Here is an 18,323-nt window from a genome sequence, read left to right on the forward strand (position 1 = left end):
ATAACTCCAGCGCCCAACGTGCATATTAGATCTCTAGACACACATCTGCTACTTTTGCTCCTCTGACTTACATTTCCTTTTCTTTCCCCTTTATCACTCCTAGATGTCATTCCTTTCTATTTCTAAGTATTTCATCTTTTTATATTCTACATATAAGCATATAGGTACAATCATTCAATGTTTTTTTTCTTTAATCTCATTTAATTTTGTACAATGTCCTATAGGCTCATCTATGTAGAATCAAAAATCAAGATCTCTTTCTTCTCTATGATTGAACTATATTTTAGTGTCTATGTCATCCATTATAGTTTAACTTTGCTAAGTTGTTCATTCAGCCACAGACAATTGAGTTATTTTCATATCTTGGCTATGTAAATAACATTGTGAGGGACATAGGATCACAGACTTCTTTACTGTGGGTCAATTTCATTTCCTTCACTGCAGAGGGACTACTGGGCCACATGGTAGCTTTATTTTTTGTTTCTTTAGGAGCCTTCCTATTGTTTCTCCTTGTGACTACCAACCTGCATACCACTGGCAGTCTATGTAGGTTCAGTTTCTCTACACCTTTGGTAGCATTTGCCTCATGGTGTAGTGGGTATGAAGTACTATCTCATAGCAATATTGGTTTGTATTTTTCTGATAATTGAGGTTGAGCACCTTTTCTGTACACCTGATGACTGCTAGTCACCTTTAGAGGAATGTTTATTCAGGCTTCTTGGTTACCTTTAAAACTTTTCATTGTGCATAACTTATAGTTTTAATTTTTTATTAAAATGCTTTAATTGGATTTATAGCTCTATTCTGAGGACTCTGACTCTAGTAATTGGAGATATGTCCAATACTTTTCTTCATACACTTGAGAACAAATAGGTTATTTATTTATTTATTTATTTAGGTGGCTAAAGAGATACACAATGTAGAAAGGCCTCACTAAAAGATTTAGAGTAGCAGCCATATTTAAAATATTTCCTGTCTCTGTTTTTTAGACTCATATCAAATAGGTTAATAGGTAAAATTGCATCCTCTCATATGTTATGCGTGACTTAACATTTATTTGAGTTTTTTTCTTTTATCTGTAGTGAGGTCCAAGAGCCAAAAGAACCAGTACCACCTTCTAAAACCTCAGCAGCAGCTCAGTTGGATGAGCTCATGGCCCACCTGTGTGAAATGCAGAGCAAGGTGAGTACAGTCTGGATGATGAGGTCTCTGGGTTCCAGAGAGCCACCAGGTTAGCTTGGAACTAGTCAGTTATCATCCCCTGCTTGGGAATTGTAAGGTGGTATTCACTTTCTTAGACTACATTTAATTCAGTGGAGAAACTCATTTGGGCATGAAAGATAACATAATGAAGGCAGCAGGCCTTGATCTGGAGGAGCTTGGAGCGTTTTTTGGTACAGCCAGTCATAAAACTCTGCAATATTTTTAGAATTAGAAGGCTTGTGATTTTTTCCAAAGTGAGTGGAGCAAAGCCGAGAGATTTTGAAAGCTTGAGCAGATTTTATCAGTTGTGATGGGAGTCAGAAAGGACACTAAAGAATAGCTGAGGCCAAGACACATAATGATCAGAGTTGGAGAGAGCCAGGAAGGCAGTCTGCCCCAAAGGCGTGAGGATGCAGAAGGGCTTTTAAACACACATTCCTTAGCAGGGCGAAAAGGGCCAGTGGGCACGCTGGGACAGAGCAAGGAGGCCAGAGTAGGAAGGATGAGTTCTAACCCATACTGAGATAAAATCTGCTCTTTGTTCTTGTCTGTAGAGTGAAAATGGCAAACACATGCATCCTGGCAGGAAGCAGAGACCAGATAAACAGTCTTAAGCTTTTATCAAGGAAATAGATCTAGAACTATTTTTTTTCCTTTTTTGTTTTTTTGAGACAGGATCTCTTTGTGTAGCCTTGGCTATCCTGGACTCACTTTGTAGACCATGCTGGCCTCAAACTTAGAGATCCTTCTGTCTCTGCCTCTCTGACTGCTGGGATCACAGGCATACGCCACAATGCCCTGATTAGATTTCTAAATACAGAGAATCTAACCATTTTAAATCTGGTTGGAAGTTAAAATGCATACCAATGAAATCTGTCTGAAATATTTAAGGCATACTGTTAAAATGTATGATAGAGGGGGTTAGGCACAAGGCATTGAGATTCCCAATATCCCACTCAGTGCCTAACACACAGTAACACACAGTTGTTGCAGGGACAGATGAATAGTGACACAGACAAGGTCCTCTGATACTAATACTCTAATAGGTATAATACTCTAATATTCTACATTTAGCTAATGTCTACACTTGGGTTGAAAGAATTGACACGTGCTGCATACTTGATGATGCTAGAAAAACAATCATATTAGGAAATTTATGCTGTGTTTTCTCCTTGATTTAAAGTGTATCTTGATGTGTTTAAATTTTACCTTAACTTAAAATATGTGTTTTAAAAAATAACACATATACATTGTACAAAATGTACAAAAATATTTATAGTAAACGGTTTCCACATTATTTGTCCTGCATTGTCTCATTCTGCCCCCTGCAGGTCATCAGAAAATACTGCATCTTACATACATATCTAGAAGTATTTTGGAAAATGCAAGTATTTTGGAATAGATACCTCTCAAAAAAACTAATTCTATTATATAAAGGGGAGGAAATAATCTGTTTAATAATTAATTTTTAATTAATTAAATTCTTTATTCACTTTACATCCTGTTCACAGCCCCGTTCTTCCTCTCCTCCCAGTCCTATTCTACCTCTCTCTTCCCCCTATTTCTTCTCCCCTTCTTCCCAGAAAAGAGGATTCCCCAACCCCCACCCCTGAACATTGAGTCACATGAGTCACATCAGGACTGAGCACATCCTCTTCCCCTGTGGCCTGGCTAGGCACTCCTGTGAGGGGGAAGTAATCCAAAAGCAGGCAACAGAATCCTTGTCAGAGATAGCCCCGGCTTCCCTTACTAGGGAACCCACACGATGCCTGAGCTGCCCATTAGCTACACCTTTGTGAGGGCCTAGGTCCAGCCCATGCATAGTCTTTGGTTGGTGCCTCAGTTTCCACATGCCCCTCTGGGCATTGGTTAGTTGGCTCTGTTGGTTTTCTTGTGGGGTTCCTATCCCCTTCAAGTCCTTCCATTCTTTCCCCCAGCATTTCCACAAGACCCCTGGAGCTCTGCCCCATGTTTGGCTGCAAGTCCCAGCATCTGTCTAGATCCTCTGCTGGCTGGAGCCTCTCAGAAGACAGAGTCAAGTTAGGCTCCTGTCTGCAAGCATAGCAAAGCATCATTAGTAGTGTCAGGGGCTGGCTCTCTACTGTGGGGTAGGTCTCATGTTGGGCCAGTCATTGGTTGGGCATCCCCTCACTCTCTGTTCCCTCTTTATCCCTGTATTTCTTGTAAGCAGGGTAATTTTTGGATCAAAGGTTTTGTGGGTGGGTTGTTGTTCCCTCCCCTTCACTGGGAGTCCTGCCTGGCTAGAAGGTGGTCACTTCAGTCTCCACATCCTCCCCTGCTAGGAGACTCAGCTAGAGTTACAGCCATGTCCTCCAAGGGGCTTACCCTGTGGAAGGCCTCCAGCTTGACAAAGAGATGCACCCTCAGTCTCCCTTCTTGTTCCCAGCCCTCTTATGTCCCAACCCTTTCTCCTCACATCTTACCCCCACTCTTGTTTCTCTACCTATTCTATCTCCTGCCCAGTTCTCTCTTTTCATCTACTTCCAATGTCTGTTCTATTTCCCCCTTAGGGTGACATTCTGGCAGAACTCTCTTGGACCCTCCTCACTACTTAGCTTCTTTGAGCCTATAGATTTTAGTATGGTTATCTTGTACTATAGGTCTAATATCTGCTTATAAGTAAGTATGTAGCATGTGTTTCTTTCTGGGTCTGGGTTACCTCACTCAGGATGATCCTTTCTAGTTCCATCCGTTTGTCTGTAAATTTCATGTTTTCCTTGTTTTTAATACCTGAGTAGTATTCCATTGTATAAATGTACCACAATTTCCTTATCTGTTCTTTAGTTGAGGGACATCTAGGTTGTTTTCAGTTTCTGGCTATTATAAATAAAGCCGCTATGAACATGGCTGAGCAAGTGTCCTTGTCATATGGAGGAGCTTCTTTTTGGTATATGCCTAGAAAGAGTATAGCTGGGTCTTGAGGTAGAACTATTCCCAATTTTCTGAGAAAGGGCCAACTTGATATCCAGAGAGACTGTATAAGTTTGCACTCCCACCATCAATGGAGGAGTGTTCTCCTTTCTCCACATCCTCTCTAGCATGTGTTGTCACTTGAGTTTTTGATCTTAGTCATTCTGACTGGTATAAGATGGAATCTTAGAGTTGTTTTCATTTGCATTTCTCTGATGACTAAGGACATTGAGCATTTCTTTAAGTGTGTCTTAGCCATTTGAGATTCCTCTGCTGTAAATTCTCAGTTTAGCTCTGTACCCCATTTTTTTTAATTGCATTTTTGAATGTTGGTGTTTAATTTATTAAGTTCTTTGTGTATTTTGGATATTAGCCCTCTGTCTGATGTAGGGTTGGTAAAGATCTTTTTCTAATCTATGGGCTGCCATTTTGTTCTGTTGACAGTGTTCTTTTATTTATAGAAGCTTTTCAGTTTCATGAGGTCCCATTTACTGATTGTTGATCTCAGAGACTGTGCTGTTGGTGTTCTATTCAGGAAGTTTCTCCTGTACCAATGAGTTCTAAACTTTTCCCCGTTTTGTCTTCTAATAGATTTAGAATATATTTTTATGTCAAGGTCTTTGATCCACTTGGACTTGAGTTTTGTGCAGGGTGATAAATGAGGATCTATTTCATTTTTCTACATGCAGACATCTAGTTAGACCAACACCATTTGTTAAGGATACTTTCTTTATTCCATTGTATGGTTTTGGCTCTTTGTCGAAAATCAAGTCCCTGTAGGAGTATGGGTTTATTTCTGGGTCTTCAATTTGGTTCCATTGATCAACCTACCGATGTCTATGCCAACACCATGTAGTTTTTATTACTATTGCTCTGTAGTATAGTTTGAAATCAGGGATGTTGATACTGCCAGAAGTTCCTTTATTGTACAGAATTATTCTTTGCTATCCTGGGTCTTTTATTTTTCCATATGAAGTTAGTGGTTGCTCTTTCAAGTTCTGTAAAGAATTGTGTTGGAATTTTGATTGGATTTGCATTGAATCTGTAGATGGCTTTTGGTAGGATGGCCATTTTTTATTATGTTAATCCTACAGGATCAGTTTTTCAGAGAGAACTGATCAAAGAGTGGTAGAGTAATGTGAGGCTATTCCAGGCAGTGAAGATTGAATCTCTTTAAGTCCGAAAGCAGATATTAGCAGAACCATTAAGGAGAATATTGGAAGCCTGCCTGCTCCAAGAAGAAGGCTTTTCAGTGTGAAATAGAAAATGAGATTCAGAAGACAAAATGAGGGCAGCTGCATGCGAAGCTTTTTAAAATTGAATTTTATTTATATCTTTATTTATTACAATGTATTCACTTTGTATTCCCACTGCAGCCCCCTCCCTCATCTCCTCCCAGCCCCATTCACCCTTCCTCTTCTCCCCCTATGCCCTTTCCCTAGTCCGTTGATAGGGGAGGACCTCATCACCTTCTATCTGACACTAGCTTATCAGGTCTCATCAAGGCTGGCTGCATCATCTTCCTCTGTGGCCTGGCAAGGCTGCACCCGCCAGGGGGAGGTGATCTAAGAGCAGGCCACTGAGTTCATGTCAGAGACAGCCCCTGTACCCTTTATTGGGGAACCCATTTGGGAACTGAGCAGCCAATGGGCTTCCATTGAACAGGGGGTCTAGGTCCTCTCCATGCATGATCCTTAGTTGGAGTATCAGTCTCTGCAGGGCTCCCGGCCCAGGTATTTTGGCTCTGTTGTTCTCCTTGTGGGGTTCCTGTCCCCTCCAGGCCTTTCTTTCTCCCTCTTCTTCCATAAAGATTCTGGCACTCTGCCTAAAGTTTGGCTACGAGTCTCAGTATCTCCTTCGGTGCCCTGGTAGATGGAGTCTTTCAGAGTACAATGGGAAAAGACAGCGTCTTCAACAAATGGTGGACATCTACATGCAGACATTCTGGATGTAGAAAAATGCAGAGACCCATATTTATCTCACTGCACAAAGTTAAAGTCCAAGTGGGTGTAAAGCTTTTAATATCTGTTTGATGATAAAAGATTTTGATGGGAAGAAAGTGGAGAGACACTGTGTCTATCAGATCAGTTAAACATTAGGTAGGTAGATGCAGCCCATGATGGAAAGGACATGAAACGGTGAAGGAAAAAGTAGGCTCTATGTGTGTGTGTCTGAATTGAATGATTTATAACAATTAGTTTGGATCTGCATTTGAATAAATCCAATCTATTGAAAATCCCCCTACTGCCTTCTCTCTTAACTGGCCTTATACATCACGAAACCATTACAAAGTATTCCTGCACAGCTGCTCCCCTTATTCTCAGACTTGCTGCCCTTCAGCCGCACTCATGATTTTGGCATACTCAAATCAAAGTTCTGCCATAAAGGACCTGGACACTCTTTGCTTTCCCACACACTCTTTTGTGTGTTCAGTCTTAGTCTGTTTGATCTGGCCCTGTTAATCTTGTAACTTTTCTTCTAATACGCCAAGAGGTTTTATTTCCCTCGCCTTCTCTCTCTTTGGGCTGACAGTCTCATGAATGTCAGTATTTCTGAGTTCTTGAGTTCCTGTGTTCAAGCATCACTTGTTCAGAGGCACTTCTTTAATCAGTCTGCACTGACCAGGCTCCACCCCATCGCATCTCTCTTATATAATGTACAACTTTTCTTTATCCCACATACAGCATATGTTTATTACCTGCCACTCATAGGATGAAAATTCCATGAGGCTAGAAACTTGGTATGTTTTATATACTGCTTCATAACAATTTCTTAGAATACTGACTGGAACAAACTAGGTGCTTGGCAATAAAAAAAAATGACTAAAAGGAAGAGATAATTATTTCTTTACCTGGGGCCACTATAAATGCTACTCAGTGCACTCAATTTTATGTCAAACAGAAAATTTGCAAATAAATGACAAATGGTCAGATTTTCATTTTGCCCAAGAAATTTAAAATGAAACCAGAATAAAAGTGTTTTTATTAGTGTTCATGTTGGGTGTCTCCAGCACCTTAAAAAAAGGTTGGAGAAGACAAGATCAGCCATCGGAGGTGAACTGTTAAGTTGTATAGCAGATGTCAAAAAGAATAAAGGTTCTTGGTTAAAGTCACCCAAGGTACTTTATGTTATTAGTGGCTATTGTGAAGGGTATTGTTTCCCTGATTTCCTTCTCAGCCCTTTTGGCTTGGGTATAAGTGAAGTATCCCAGGAGCAGAAAGACACACATGGTGTATACTTGGTATATACTCACTTATATAGACCTATAAGATAGGATAAACATACTAAAATATGTGCACCTAAAGAAGATAAACAAGGAGAGCAACAGAACCAGAAAATTTGAACACAGGGGTCTTCCCAGAGACTCATACTCCAACCAAGTACCAGTCATGGAGATAACCTAGAACCCCTGCACAGATGTAGCCCATGGCAGTTTAGTGTCCAAGTGGGTTACATAGTAATGGGAAGAGGGAGGGACTGCCTCTGACATAATCTGATTGGCCTGCTCTTTGACCACCTCCCCCTGAGGGGGGAACAGCCTTACCAGGCCACAGAAGATGACATTGCAGCCACTCCTGATGAGATCTGATAGATTAAGATCAGAAGGAAGGAGAGGAGGACCTCCCTTATCAGTGGACTTGGGGAGGGGCATGCGTGAAGAAGGAGGAGGGAGGGTGGGATTGGAAGAGAAGGAGGGTGGGGTTTGTGGGGGGATACAAAGTGAATAAAGTATAATTAATAAAATAAAATTGAAAAAATAAAAATAAAAAAGCTCAAAATATGTTATATAAAACATTTAAATTAATAAATTAAATCCATCCCTGGATTAATCCATCAACAACAACAACAACAAAAAAGAAGATGAACAAGAAAGAGGACCCGGAGTAAGATGATCAATCCTCACTTAGAAAGACAAATAGGGTGGACATGGGAAGTAGGAGAAAACAAGTAACAGGACAGGAGCCTACTGCAGAGGGCTTCTGAAATACTCTACCTAGCAGTGTATCAAAGCAGATGCGGAGACTCATAACCAAACCTTCGGCAGAGTGCAGGGAATCATACGATAAGAGGGGGAGTTAGTATGATCGGGAGAGGACAGGAGCTCCACAAGGACAAAATATATCAGGGCACAGGGGTCTTCTATGAGATTGTTTCTCCAACCAAGGACCATGTATGGATATAACCTAGAACCCCTGCTCGGATGTAGCCCATGGTAGCTCAGTATCCAAGTGGGTTTCTCTAATAAGGGGAACAGGAACTACTTCTGACATGAACACAATGGCTGGCTCCTTTACCTCCCACTCCCCCCCAAGAGAGGAACAGTCTTGCTAGGCCACAGATGAGGACATGGCAGACAGTCCAGAAGATACCTGATAAGCTAGGGTCAGATGGAAGGGGAGGAGGACCTCCCCTAGCAGTGGACTTGGAAAGGGACAGGGAGGAGATGAGGGAGGGAGGGTGGGACTGGGAGGGAATGAAGGAGGGAGCTATGGCTGGGATACAAAGTAAATAATCTGTGATTGATATAAAAATAAAAATTAACATAAAATCATAAAACACAAAAAAAGAATAAAGGTGCACACAAGCTGATTTGTCTTTGTGGTTTTTTTCCTTGTCCCAGGTTTCAGTGGAAGCAGATGCCAGCAGCAAACACTTGCCAGATAAACAGGATCACAAGACATCCCTGGACTCAATGCTTGGGGGTTTGGAACAAGAACTACAAGATCTTGGGATTGCCACAGTGCCCAAGGGTCACTGTGCTTCCTGCAAGAAGCCAATTGCTGGGAAGGTGGGGTGATGCAGCGTGTCTGTGTCTATGTGTGTCCAAGGATGTCTCTTTCTCTTTATGTTGTAAGATGTTGTAGCACTTGTTGCCAGTTACTGACTGCTTACAGTAATTTGGACGCTGAGCTAAGTGCTTTGTAAGTATTTAATAGTTGAATAACCTTTTAAGGAGGTTTTGTTATCAGACCTTTTTCAAAAACAAGGAAGTCAAGAGCTCAGAGACACTGGCTGTCAAGACCGAGGTTTAGTAAGTAAGAAGCAAAGGGGACATTTGAGTCAGTACACCTTCCCAGTTTGAATTCCTAATCCTTTTTTGTTCACTTCTGTTACTGAGATGACGTTATTCACTGCTCCCTTTCTTCAACATTTCTGGACTGAAATTTACTCACTGCAATTTCAGCTGAATGTAACTTCAAGTCAGAGATACTGAGACTTGCTCTGAGTCATTGTCATCAAATCCATGGTCCAGGGCTTTCCATTCTCACCACTCTGGAAGGATTAGAGGCTCGCTACTCAGAGCTGAGGATTATATATGCTTGGCTTCTGGATCAGTCAGGATGTCCCTTCCCTTTTACTTACCCTTTAAGCACGGTCACAGAGGGCCTTAGTGCAACCGAAGTCTGGGCCTTGTTATCGTATAGCTCAGGAGGTGTGGTCTACATGGAATGCAGCGTGAAGAGTGTCCTCTCGAGGTACACTCTGCCGCACTGCCATGCCAGGCCCTGATATCCGCAGGTGATCCATGCTCTGGGACAGTCCTGGCACCCAGAGCACTTTGTCTGTACTCACTGCAAGGAGGAGATTGGCTCCAGTCCCTTCTTTGAACGGAGTGGCCTGGCCTACTGCTCCAAGGACTACCACCACCTTTTCTCTCCACGCTGTGCCTACTGCGCTGCCCCCATCATGGATGTAAGTAACTCCCCACCCCGCCAGCTTTTGTGTACTGTCTGAGCACGCATTAAGAACCTTGGGCATGCTACAACCCCCAAGCCTTCTAACACCTCTCTGTGTGTCCTGTTTCCAGAAAGTGTTGACAGCAATGAACCAGACATGGCACCCAGAGCACTTCTTCTGCTCTCACTGTGGCGAGGTGTTTGGTGCAGAAGGTAGGAAGGGAGGCTACAACCAACTGCAAGGGAGATAGATGAGAATGCCAACAGCATTGTTACGTGGGGACTGCTGTGTGCTGAACTTTGGGTTTCAGCATTGCCTCTTACAATGCCCATTTTACGCCTAGATGTCCTCTCTTTACCTTTCCCTAATTTTTGTTTATATTGATTTTTTTTTGAAATTAAAGAAGTGAAAATTCATGACTTAAAAGTAGAGCGTTGCCTCAGCTGGTAACTGGGTAAGTGTCGCACTTGCTGCACAGATATGAAGAAGACCTGAGTTTGAATCTCTAGAACCTGCTTAAAAGGTAGGCCTGGTAGTACATGTCCATGACACCAGCGTGCCAGCCAGGGGTGTGAGGTAGAGACAGGAGAATCCTTGGAAGCTCGAAGCCAGCCAGCCTCATGTGAAGAGAAGAGACTGTCTCAAACACAGAGAGGACTGCCACCAGGGGCTGTCATGACCTCTATGCATGAATCACGGCACTTGCATGCTTGTATTCACACAAACATGCAAACACTCTCACCCCCCGCAATGGGTCACTATTACTTATAAGGTATGAACCCACGTTTTCCTTGGAGTTAACATTTGAATTCCTTTCCTCTAGCTTACTTTTCACTATACTAACCACTAATTTACCTGACAGGACTGTGAAATGCTTTTTGAAACAATCAGCTGTATCTGCTAATAAGTCAGTTCCATTTTATTTTATTGGGTTGTTTTTGGCAAGAGAGACAAATCCTCCTGCTCCAACCTTAAATACTTTCTGTCTTTCTGCTAAGCAGCAGTCATTCGGATCCTTCTCCCCAAATTACCCCTGGAAACTCCAGTTACTACCTTTCTTTTTCTGGACCCCATTTCTTTTTAATCTGAATGTGTTCTTTGATAACTCCCTGCATGTATAATGAGCATCCTGATAACTATAACCTTCCCCCCCTAATCTCCCTTCTGCCTCATTTGGCCCCCGTCCTTCTGACAAGTGCCCTTTCCAAGCTGATGACTTCTTGTTGTTGATTTGGGAGTTATTTTTTATTTTATTTTTTGGTTTGGTTTGGACCCACTGAGCTTCAGCAGGTGGGAGAGTTTGGGCAAGGCAGATGCAGCAGCAGGGAAGGCTTCACTTGCCAGCTTTTATTAATTGCCTTTTCCCTTCCCAGTGGAGAACTTGACCTATGTCATAGGTATGCTAGAGTGCCCAGAGTCTCTATGTATTGTTTCAGGTAATCCCTGTGTTTTGTGACCAGATGGAGCAGCTGACCTTCCAATGGCTTTTCAGACTTTGAGCCAATTCTGTCATAAACTCGAGGAGTACTTTGCATTCAGTTCTTGGGAGGTCTCATGCTGAGGACCCCAACAGTGAAAGTGGATGTTCCTTTCAGTCTTAGTTCTTAGTTCTGTCGAGTTAGAGTCCACTTCTGTAATTTATTTTATGTAAATACAAGCATCTGCTCCTTTTATGATTCAGATAATTCCTTACATGTTTTTATTCTGTTACAGTCCTTGAGTTGCCAGAACATATAATTCTATGGGAATTACATTAATATATAGTGGGAACTATTTGCACTTATGGTTTTTAAGACTGGATTCAGCTTCCATAATTGAGAGGTTTTCATTAAGAATTTATTCTTATTTTTTATATTATACAAATTTTACTGCAATTTTATTTTGTGTGTGAATGTGAGCATGCCATGTGGAGTTCAGAAGACAAGCGTGAGTTAGTTCTCTTCTGCCATGTGGGCCCAGTGATTGAACACAGGTCCTTGCACTTGGCAGTAAGCTCCTCTACCCACGAACCATCTCACCAGCCTATTTTATCTTTCCTTTTGTGACCTGTTTTTAACTGTTTGCAAGTTTTTTTTTTTGTCTGAATTGTCTTAACAGCCCCCCCCCCCACCCTTTACCTCTTTTCCTTTTGTTTTGTTTTTGGAGCAGAGTGTCATGTAGTAGCTCAGGCTGGCTTCAGACTTACCCTGTAGGTGATGAGGACTCCAGATCCTCTTCCCTTCACTTCCCAAGGGCACACACACATGTGGATGCTGGAGGACAGCCTTAGGTGTTAGTCCTCAGCTGCCTTTATCTATCTGTCTATCTATCTATCTATCTATCTATCTATCTATCTATCTATCTATCTATCTATTTGAGATAAGGCCCAAAGCTTCTCTAAATAGGATAGGTTGTCTGTCTATTGAGCCCAAGATACCACCTGTCTCTGTTTCCCAGTTCTGGGATTACAAATGTGTGTCACCATATCACCATGATTACTTTATCTATTTGTGTGTTTGGTGGGTTCTGGGGTTCTAACTGAGTTCCTTGTCTTGTGTTTACAAAGTAAGCACTTTATTGACTGATACACCTGTCCTAAAGTGTAACTAGAAGGCCGAAGGGATGGGATTCGAATTCAGGTTTCCTTTCTGTAAATTCCACATCATACTTTGGCTAACAGATTCTAACTCCTCTTTGGCTAACACTTAGTTCTTCTCCTGTTGCTAGACTACATTACTTTCTCAGTACCAAGTTGATGTACTTTACTGGACAATAGAGCCATATACAGTAGGACTGACATAATGTAGTAACAAAAGACAAAGTTCTTTAAAGTGATTTGCTCTTCATTTGAGCTTGTTTAATGCACTTAATAAATCATTAGGTCTTTCATTTCTATATTGCACTTTAATTAAGCAATGTTCTAAATCATACTAAAATGTGTCCTTTTTACAAGTATTGGTAACAATAGAAATAGAATAAATCAGAGTATATTAATAAATAGCCATTAAACGAATCCTATTTATTGCAGAACACTTTCCTCCAACCGTAACAGCCATCATCTTCATCTGAGCAGGGGTGGCTATTCCTATGAGACATAGTTGGGCTTGTTGATTGTTGATATTCCTTCATCAAAAGAGGGCCTAAGGAGATTCACTCCCTGGCCAGCTGAATGTGATCCTGATCTAGTGGTACATGGTCTCATGTTCTTGGGAGGTGATAGGATACACAAGGTTAGTGGACACACCTGAGGTTAGTGGAAGAGGGACTTCCCCCTATGCCGCTATAGGGAAGTTCTTATTTACATTCATTTCTGGTGGTGTGACTGCTGTGGGGTGACACAGCTTCTATACACCCAGCAAACTCAGTAATTACGCTAAGTTGGACTTCAGTGGAACTGGACTTTGGTTTATCATTGATGACCTATAAGGAGAGGGTGGACGGCACTATCTATTGGTATTTGGGATGTAGAAGTTGCCTAGAAACATGTTAAAAGCACATTTGAAGTGCAGCCATCATTTCATTACAGAAGAAAAACGCCCAACTCTTAAGATGACTGCAAAGCCTACCTAGTTTCATTGTTCTTGAGTGGGGCTCCTGATTGGGTCATTATGAGTTGAAATAAGCATGATCTTACACTGAAAACATCTATTAATGGAGGCACCCAGCAAAGGGGCTATTTATTAGTTAGAAACTCCTTTTGGGTTCCAGTTCTATTTTTTTCCCCGGCTTTCTCATAAGTGGATCTTGTGCCGTATGGTCAGTTCATTAATTAGCTAGCATCCTGACTTTTATTCCAAGCTGCATAGTACACACAGAGTTTAACCATGGAATCTCATGGGAAATTAAATCCATTTACATTCTTAGCTCAGAGACTTCCTCTGAGTTTCTAGATGCATTGGTACTAGCTTCCTTCCTAGGGGACTATGTCCTCAGTGTCTCCATCTTTCTTTTTAATTGTTCATTACCAGGGGCCATGCAGGTGCTCTATAATTTCCCCTGTGGCTAAGAGTCATATTGGAGTAAAAACACCCTCCCCTCTCTGAAGTACTTTAATTGTCAGTGTCTCTCATTCATTTTCTTGAGGTAATTGGATCCAGAGAGAGCTTCAGGGACAGTAATGCTGAAACTTTCTCAATTTATTGTGTTACTAAGTGTTACGATACAGCGGATTGCTTTGATTCTCCTCCAGAGACTTACTGAGGTTGAAACGGAGGCTCTCTCTACCTGCTGTCTTACTCTGGAGACCACCTGCTCTGAAGATTTCTAAATGGGGGTCATACCTAGGTTAGGTACCTTGCCTTGTAGTTTTCTTAATAAATACCAACTTAGATCACTTGGGGGCATATTAAAAATGTAAAATCTTCAGTACCATCTCAGACACAGTGAAAAAAACTGGGCACATGGCAGGGGGCATATCTAATCAATCTGCATTCTAATGTGTTCTCAGGTGAGTGAAACATTGAGAAGTTAAAAAAATTCTGTTACACAAAACTAGGAAGATGCCCGTAGGTGTTTTTGTTTTTGTTGTTGTTGTTGTTGTTTTTTTCCTTAAGTGGTGAGGGGTTTGACATTCTGTTTCTTTTAAACAGTCTAGAAATATTTTGAATGGGTCAGAAAAGAAAAAGATAAAAGTAAAATGAGCTCTGAGTCTGTGGGGTTCACAGGAATAGCACGGGATAGGTATGAAATTACTAGTTTGGATCTTAGATCCAGAGATTTTATAATCTTGTCAACTCACTCATTTTGTTAAAACAAAGCATAATTGAGTGCAACAAGCTACAACCAACAGTGACAGGAGCTGAGGGCAGAAGCAGCAGCTGTGTGATTTGGGACACAATCCTGACATCCTATTACAGTTTTGTGATCTAGCTATATGATCACAGGACATCTAGAATGTTTATTGAGTAGGCGGCTTGAGCAGTCCACTGAACATACTGTGTTGCATGCTATTAGGCTGGTGACGCATAAGGTGGGTTCTCATGTTTACACAGATTTGGTGAGGATATGCACACTTAGGTGACCTTTCAGTTCCCACAGAAAGGTCAGGTTTAGGATACATTGAAATCAGGGGATCGAGGTGAATTTTATCTCCTCCATTGATTAGTTATGAGAAACTTATCAAAGAGAATTACGATTTAGTATTATTTTGTTTTAAAATATTTTAAATATGGGACTGGGTAATGGTAGCAAGACCAATGGTGTCTAGTTTAGTGGGAAACAGCAGACCTTAATGATGATTTAAGATAAAAAAGTGCTATAAAGACAGTGAAGACAGATGAATTGACAGAGAAGGGCTGGGCTGATGCCTCTGAGAAGATGACCATTTTAGCTGAGTCACAAGGTGTATCAGTGTCAGGAGTAAAACTTCAGACCAAGGGAACACTTTGTATTAAGGTATTAAGGAGAAATAGCCCTTAATACTTAGACTAGGACCCAGAATCAATGCTGAAAGACACCTACATTACCTTGTTTTTGAACACGGGAACACTGAGGTTGGGAGAGGTTACAATATTGACCTTATGACTGCTTCTAATGTGGCCTTAAAGGACTCAGACTACAAATCTTTGATTTTATCTTTTCAGGCTTTCACGAGAAGGACAAGAAGCCATATTGCCGGAAGGATTTCTTAGCCATGTTTTCACCCAAGTGTGGTGGCTGCAACCGCCCAGTGTTGGAAAACTACCTTTCAGCCATGGACACTGTCTGGCACCCAGAGTGCTTTGTCTGTGGGGTATGTATGCTTAGTTAGATTAAGTTCTAGGAAAAATAGAAGAGTATTCTTCCCTGAGAGGATTACCTGCTGCTCTATAACATGGTTTCTAGTCCAAGGAGAGGAATCTATCTTAGCTTTTTGTTGTTTTTGTTGTTGTTGTTATTGTTTTAATAGTACACAGAGCAGATTTTGGGCATTTGCTAGTCTGTTTTGAAATATGTAATCTAGTCTTTGTTTTTCAAGGACCTGAGTGAAATCCTACAACTGGTTGGTAACTGGCAGGAAATATGAAGGTGATCATTTCATTTGGTGGCATTATCTTTTGACTTTCATTTCCTTTGTCTGTGTTCACTCCACCCTCAGGACTGCTTCAGTAGTTTTTCTTCTGGCTCCTTCTTTGAACTGGATGGCCATCCGTTCTGTGAACTCCATTACCATCAGCGCAGAGGGACCCTCTGTGGTGGCTGTGGGCAGCCCATCACTGGCCGCTGCATCAGTGCCATGGGGCATAAGTTTCATCCTGAACACTTCGTGTGCGCTTTCTGCCTGACTCAGCTGTCGAAAGGCATCTTCAGAGAGCAGAACAACAAGACCTACTGTCAAGTCTGCTTCAATAAGCTCTTTTCACAGTAGTTCCTCTTTGGCTCACATCTATTTCATGTTGCCTGTAAAAGTGAAACCAAGACAGGAAAGAGCACACTTTCTGTCCCCAACCTTCTGCTCAGTGGGCTAATAGAGTGCAAATGATAACCAAATAAGGGAATTTCTAGATATTCCTAGGCTTATAATCTTAATTTTGAAGATGATTCTCATTATGTTTTTAATTATGTATTTGCATGTAGATTTAGATCATGTTATCAAGACCCTCTGGAAGTATATTTCTCATGTGCACAATTCATTCCATCGCTGGTTTTCTCTTTCTCACTTTTCGCCTCTACTGATGTTCCACTCAGATCTTCAGATGTGGGCCCAGAGTCTGACTCTCTTTGCTTTTAGGAGTCATGACACTACTTTTAAACCCTTAGTGTTTCTGCATTTTTCTTTTTAAGAGGAAGTATATTTTAACTGACATATGTGATGAATAAAGCAGCTTGTGGTTTGGTGACTCACTGTCATATCCATTTGCTAGATAAACTTTTTGCTTACCATGTTATAGAACAGCATGAACTATTTTCAGTTAAATTGTACCCCTTCTCTCACTTTCTTCCACACAGCAGATACCCCCCTTTTAAATCTGAGAAATTAAAATAGACTTTTTTTTTTTCAATGCAGTTTATTCAGGAACCTTGAACAATCATCTGACCCTGGGGAAAGCCAGCCCACAGCTTAAATAGCCTCTGGGTAGCCAACCTCAGCGTGCCACGTGGGCAATGCAGATAGGTCCACATACATGGAAGCAAGCCAGATCCTCAGCCTTAGCCAAATGTGGAGTTGTTTGTGACAGAGAACACTCACCATCGGGAAGGTGGAAGGCGGAAACCAGCTCCATCTTTAAGGCTCGGCATTCCGCAGCTCTCTACAGTTCCCCCTTTTTGTTTTAGACGCATCAGGCAAGAGTAGAGGTCTGATCTCTGATATTAGAAATAAATTGGGACTTTGTACCGATGTTCATTTAGGTGTCATCCACCCAAAGAACATCAGACCCGTCCGATACCTTTTTCTCAGAGGCGGGACCTGGGGCATCAACCCGCATGCAATCAGACTTGCTCTTCTTTGGGTCCAAAGCGGCTGACCCTGCGTGCAGTGCTTAGCCTCGCATCCTGAGCGTAACATTTTGGCTTTTTATGGTAGCCAACCATGCTTGGGGAGACTGTCCTGCTTCAATGGCTGTAAAGGCCTGAATGGTCATGGCTGCATTACGCTGTTGTGAGACTCTAATCTTGCATATACACCACAGGCAAACCAAGGAGACCAACACCAGAAGGCCTGCTAAAGCTCCCATGCCCGCCCATTCCTTCAGATGATTCATGGCTGCAGCAATCCATGATGATAATCCTGTGGCTAGTCCTGCATCCACTCTGGTAGGATTTACCGTGACAATGGCCACTCTCAGCTGCTCCATCGTAGTATTGAATTCTCCAGTCCAATTACCTAAAATATAGCTAGACAATTGTTTAGACAGATTTGCAGCACAGGAAAAATGCAGCCCTACCAGGCCATAGTAGAGGACAATGCAGCCACTTTTGATGTGAACTGATGGACTAAGATCAGAAAGGAGAGGAGAACCTCCCCTATCAGTGGACTTGGGGAGTGGCATGCATGCAGAGGGAGGAGGGAGGGTGGGATTGGGAGGGGAGGAGGGAGGGACTTATGGGGGGGATGCAGAATGAATAAAGTGTAATTGATGAAAAATTAAAAAAAAGAAAAATAATTTAAGAACCTTAAATGACTTTCAAAAGTGGAGGAAAACATGGAGTTAGTCAATTGGCATGGAGCACGTCTCACCCCTGGGGGCAATGGTCTCCTGAACCTACTCAGACCTCGGACACCACCACTGCTAGTTCTAGAACTGATGCAGGATGTTCCAACGAGGGGGTTAAGGCTTCTCATAATATTTCCTATAAGCCCACACCTGTTTGTTTATATCCCCCATTTTTATTCATTATTAGCCAGATAGAGCCAAGTAATTGTGGCGATGATACTTGCTTTTTTGCCCAATGCTGGAATGCTAGTGAATTTAGGTATGCCCTGGTTACTCGCATGCCTTGATGGGTGCCTGTGCTCGTTGATGCCCCTCATGCTATGACTCTCTTCAGACAGAAAAGGGATCTTGGAACTACAGCTGCCATTGTTACTGCCATCTCATTGGCAGCTGTTG

General features: G+C 41.9%; 1 protein-coding gene across 2 annotated transcripts in view; it reads left to right on the top strand.

Moving 5' to 3' along the window:
- Lpxn (leupaxin) overlaps positions 1-16,610 on the top strand; it is a 31,327-nt gene extending 14,717 nt beyond the window's left edge. For both annotated transcript variants that reach the window (XM_021663523.2, XM_060387071.1), the window contains exons 4-9: positions 1,083-1,182; positions 8,756-8,923; positions 9,655-9,828; positions 9,944-10,025; positions 15,375-15,523; positions 15,869-16,610. In XM_021663523.2, the coding sequence (XP_021519198.1) occupies positions 1,083-1,182; positions 8,756-8,923; positions 9,655-9,828; positions 9,944-10,025; positions 15,375-15,523; positions 15,869-16,138 (943 nt within the window). In that variant the 3' untranslated portion in view covers positions 16,139-16,610. The remainder of the gene's footprint in view (positions 1-1,082; positions 1,183-8,755; positions 8,924-9,654; positions 9,829-9,943; positions 10,026-15,374; positions 15,524-15,868) is intronic.
- Positions 16,611-18,323: the final 1,713 nt, after the last annotated feature.

The sequence above is a fragment of the Meriones unguiculatus genome, chromosome 1 (genome assembly GCF_030254825.1).
Source record: "Meriones unguiculatus strain TT.TT164.6M chromosome 1, Bangor_MerUng_6.1, whole genome shotgun sequence".
Classification (NCBI taxonomy): Eukaryota; Metazoa; Chordata; class Mammalia; order Rodentia; family Muridae; genus Meriones; species Meriones unguiculatus.